This window comes from Asparagus officinalis, chromosome 2 (assembly GCF_001876935.1).
Source record: "Asparagus officinalis chromosome 2, Aspof.V1, whole genome shotgun sequence".
In the NCBI taxonomy this organism is placed as follows: Eukaryota; Viridiplantae; Streptophyta; class Magnoliopsida; order Asparagales; family Asparagaceae; genus Asparagus; species Asparagus officinalis.
Window position 1 is genome coordinate 10,725,564 of NC_033795.1, and position 5,542 is coordinate 10,731,105.

The window sequence follows — 5,542 nt, forward strand, 5'->3', positions numbered from 1 at the left end:
TGTGTTGCCACCTCAATTTTTCAAGAAATGTGTTTTCACACCAATTTGGGCTGAAAACACTTGGAAATGTCCCATCTCAGAATTATTAATTAGTAAAAACACTGTTTGAATAGTCATGAAGAGTAAAATGAAATATTTAAATGCCACATTTCTCATTTTCTTTTTCTTGTTCTCAAACAAACACAAAAAATAGAAATCAAAGCACTGTTACTATGGAGGCTTTTTTTGTCTGTTTGTGTGATTTGGCAGTGAAAAGGAACATTTTCTTTGCGAAACAAACAAAAGAAATGAAAACTAGAAAATGTCTTGAAATGTCTTGAATTCATTTCAAGAGCTATATTTTCATTTCCGAATTTTTTGTAGAAATAGCCAAACAAGCCCTTATTAAACACCAGCCACGTCATCAAGCTGCTAAGGGTCCGTTTGGTTGCTGAAGAGGGCTTGGGAAAGCCTGCCAAAACTGACAAAAACTGTCAGTTTTGACAGGCTTTCTTGCAAAAACGTTATTTTTTGGGGCGTTTTTACAAGAAAGCCTGCTAAAACTGACAGTTTTTGTCAATTTTGGCAGGCTTTTTGTCCATTTCAACAACTCTTTTCAGCAATCAAACGGGCCCATTAATAGGATCTTCACACTAAATAAACTAATATTAAGTCTGCGCGTTTGCTGAGGGTATTATTTATCGAGTTATAGCCACAGTCAAATTGCTAATATGATTTTTATATATAACTATCTATAAAAATTACAGCGATAATTTTTTTTTACTATTTACAGAGTGAATCTCTAAACAAATTAACAAAATAACATATCAATTAGTAAATTTTTATTAATTTTAAATAGAACCAGAAAAAAAAATTATACTCGTAAAATATCTGTGAAATCTTCAAATCGTCACCGTAAAAAATGTTTTAAAAAAAATAGTAAATATGAACAGGATTTTTAAGGTTAAAAAAATCTTACTTTAGCTCAGTACACTCTACGAAGGGAAAAATTTTACCATTGCATATAACGTAGCATGAACAGTGTTCTGGCATTCAAAATATACCGTGACATAAGCAGTATTTGAAGATTCAAAATAGCGCGTTCTAAGCTAAAATAATATCATAAAAAAAAAAAACATTTATTACTGTAGTATAAACAGTAACTTTATTATTATTTTTCCTTTTGAGTCTCGGGCAGTAGATGAGATATATAGTTATATATCACATTAATCATTGCATGAAAGTGAAATCTAGTTAACGTAGCTACTCGGAAACTCACGCTTCCCCTCTCCAACCACTTCAGCATCCCCCTATATAAACCTCGTCCACTTGCATCCTTTTTGTAGCAGCTCAACCTCAGTACTCTTCATAAAAATCTCTATATCCTCGTCTTCAACAAATATTAATTAAATAAAAAAAAATGAAGCCCATCGCTTCACCCGCTTACATCGGAGTCCGGAAACGGAAGTGGGGGAAGTGGGTTTCCGAGATCCGAGAGCCCGGTAAGAAAACCCGAATCTGCTCGGAAGTTTCGAGACCGCCGAGATGGCGGCGGCGGCGCACGACGGTGGCAGCATTTTGGCTCAAAGGCCAAGACGCCCCGCCTCAACTTCCCCGAGTCGACGGTCGGCTGCCGACGCCGTTGAGCTCGGACCGACCCACATTCGGTCGGCGGCGCTGGAGGCCGCGTTGGAGGTCAAGTTCCGGAATAAGGAGAAAACGTCGGTGAAGCCGAGTTTGAAGCGGGCCGGGTCTGGGTTGGGTTCGGGTTCGGGTTTCGATGCGGGTTTCGGGTTTTCCGGGGATGAGTGGGGATTGGATTTGGATTCGCCTGAAATGTGGAGGGAGCTCGCGGAGGCCATGTTGATTGCTCCACCTCAGATTTTGAGCTGTGAGGTTAGTGACGTGGAGGTGTTTGAGCAGGGGTCTTTGTGGGACCCTCTTCTTTGAGCTTGAATTTTCTTGGGGGGGTGGGGGAGAAAAAAAATCCCACATATAGGATGCTTTGGGAAAATCATAATCTAAAGAGGAGGAAGGAGAGGATAATATAAGTTTTTATATCAACCATAGTCACATTGTATCAGTGCGATCAAAATATTGCATTGATACAATCGCAGACTTTAAAACTCGCGTTGATCTTCAGCGCATCATGTTCTTCTTTCTTTTACATGTGTTTTTTTTTTTCCATTAGAGGGTTCTGTATAGAAATTTTCTTTCTCTCTCTTCTCTCTATCTCTAGAGTTATGACCCTTTAATATTTTTACAAAAGGGGGAGTGGCTTGGTGTATTCTAATTTTTAATTTTACGTGTCATTTATTGTAGCAAATTGTAGCACGTGAAATGCACGTGATTGTGTATTGAAACATTAATATACCCTTTTGATCATTTAATGCGCTTATTTATTTATACGATGAGTTTTGATAAGGTCAGGGATAAGGATATCTGCCTTAGTTTAATGGCATTATTAATTTGCTCGGATCTTAAAATAAGAATACGTGGCATGTGTGGATGCAGTTAAGGTGGTCATTCTTATGTTTGGTGTATTAAATTTATTCTTCTGTGGACTTATGTTTTTCCCTTTTCGGGAATGTAAGTTTGAGCCTGTGTACAAACGTCGTTTTAATATCTGATAATATCTGAAAGGTGTTGATTTTAATATCTAAAATGCATTTACATCTCAGATCCTAGAAGGGTGGTACTAGGGACACACCCCTAATCATAACCACAACCACACCCCCTCTCTCATTTGTTACGGTATACCGGGCCTCATATGGGATTTTAAAATTTTAAAATCCCATATAGAAGCCGAGTGCTGTAGCAAATGAGAGAGCGGGTATGGTTGTGATTATGATTGGGGGTGTGCCCCTATCATTTTGCATCCTAGAAACGGTAATCTATAGCTCAACTGAGTTCAATTGCTCTAAACAATTATATAAACTTTGTACGGATGGAGGATTCTCTCCTAACAACTGGCAAAGAATTCATCAAATATAGCTCTAACGTCAACTATAATTAACTAATCCTGATTTATGTCACGCCGTTTAGAGGTCAAAGCGTCCAAAAACATTCGCATCAAAGTTTTCGTTCGTTACTTTTTGTCAGTCAAAGAAACAACTGTAAATGTCCAAATATGTTGTCCAGGAGTCTAAAAGCGCGTTATAAATGTCCTGTGCTTAAGATTGTTAAATTTATATCGAGCTATATTAAATTTCTTATTTAGTGGCTGGACATGCATGAATGCAATTTAAGGGATCAAAAATATAGGACCAACAGAGGAGACAGATACGGTGTTCCCCTCCTATTGCATAATGAGCTGACCATTATTAATGATGATCAACTCATTATGTCATAGGAGGGGGACATCTCATATGTCCTCTCTATTGGTCCCATGTTTTGGGTCCTTGGGGAAATTTTGTTATTAAAAAGTTACAATGTGAGCCAACAGATAAACTTTATCCATGAAGATAAGTGACACATGCAAGTTGCGAAGTCAGATTGTTTCATCTTGAACAGAGTATACAAGTCCTGATCAAGAATATTTCTTGGATACATCAAGTATAATCAGCTATTAGGGGTTAATTGCGAACAGACCCCCTTCGTATCACCTAATTGCTAATAGGCCCATGTAATTATATTTTTATGGATGTACCCCCTAAGTAAAATTTCTTGACTCTTGAAATCATTAAAAATGTTTTGAGGATGCGGATAGACCCCCTATAGTTCTATTGGCGAGGATATATTGCTTTTTTTAAAGAGTTGAGAAAGTTCATTAGAAGGGATTATTCGCAATGGGCCAATACTATAGGAGGTCTATTCACGACAAATACAACTATATTGGATTTATTTAAAATTAGGCGATACTACAGAAGGTCTATTCGCAATTAACCCTTAAATTAAGGAGCTTGTCTTTGGTGCACCCATAATAGAAATTTTGAATTATTAAATTAGTAAAAAATTGAATGAGGGCTGAAAAAAAGGAAGAGTAGTTTTGTGACTTTTGTCTCTCCAAATTTCTCCCAAAATTTGTTTTTCTTACCACTTCGCTATTTCATTTATTCTCTCTGGCTTGCACGACGTTTTGCAAATTAGATTCCCGTGGTAAATATAAAAGAAATAAAAATATAAAAATTAGATTGTTTGCAAAATTATTTACAAATAAAAGAAATAAAAGATAGAATATTCCCATGGAAATTATAAAAAGATTCCAAACACAAGGTATAAATAGAAGAGGGTTGAAAGGAGAATAGAAAATAATAACGGTAGCTTAAATTGTTTATCTTTAAGGTACCGTTTGGCAAAGGGTTAAGTGAGGGGTTAAGGAGACTTAACCCCTTCTTAACCTGCCAAACACAACAAATCTATATAAGGGTTAAAGTGAGTTAACCCTCCATAATTTGCCAAACATAAAAAATATAGAAGAGTTAAGTTAACCCCTCTAGAGGGGTTAAAATGAGTTAACCCCTCAAAATGAGGGGTTTACTAATACTCCTATTTAGATAGAATAAGAGTTAACCCTTCTAATTATAAAGAAAATAGTCAAAATCATTGTTATTCCCAAACACTAAAACTGATCATAAGGGCTAAAATAAAACTTATTTAACTGGTTAATAATTTAGTCATTCGGATTATCAAATGGGCTAAGTACATTAATCCTTCTCTTTAACCCTTCTTCATTAACCCTTTGCCAAACGGGGCCTAAAGGAATAAAAATAAGAGACTTTATAGCTTAAATTCTGCTTTGAATGAATTAAGAAAGAAAGCTTAATTTGTCACAGGATAAAAATCAAGACAGTGGTTAGTTAGAAAATCTATCCAATCATAAATTTTGTTGCTTTTCTTTTTTTGTATTTCCTACAATAGCATTTTTATCCAATAAATGTTCCAGTAAAATTATGAATTTGGATGTGGAAGAGCTCTCAACCACCTTATTCTTTAAAACATGGACGTGAGAGAGATTTTTATGGAACTGAATTACATAATATTTCATTGGTAATCAATTGGAGAAGAGAAGCTATAGGCTAAATTAATACCCAAATCTTAATTTTCTAAGTTAAAGGAAGATTCTAGACATATAATGGCAAAAGATATCTATTGACCAATACAGATTAGGCACTTGTTGAGTATGATGTGTGGCTCGACTGTAATAAGTTGGGATACATATCTTCTCTAAGTAACCGCTAATTGGAGAGGATCCAATTCTTTCCATACTGATCGTTCATTTCAATTTAGAGGGAAGAGATTATACTGTGTAGAATTTTCATTATTGCGAGAATGGTTTTTAAAGTGGTGGTTTCCATGACAATAGTGACAAAATCACTATTTTGAAAACCACACTTGCGAAATCCTACTTGGTTTAATCATATCCCTCTAAACTGAAATAGACGATCAGATTGAGAGAATTGGATCTGCTTCAATTACTGCATAATTGGAGAAGACCTAAATCCAGTAAGTTGAGACAATGATACAAAGATATCTCATTAACTAACTCTTGTAATTTTCACCATGTTCAGCGAGAGTAAGTTTTACCATTATGCCAAATCTTAAGGGACATTTGAATGTATGG

General features: G+C 35.7%; 1 protein-coding gene across 1 annotated transcript; it reads left to right on the forward strand.

The window, feature by feature from the left end:
* On the forward strand, nt 1,214-2,364 carry LOC109829403 (ethylene-responsive transcription factor ERF026-like). The gene is given in 3 exon segments (XM_020396527.1): nt 1,214-1,545; nt 1,547-1,696; nt 1,699-2,364. Coding segments are annotated over 3 exon segments (402 nt in total). The 5' UTR covers nt 1,214-1,524; the 3' UTR covers nt 1,930-2,364.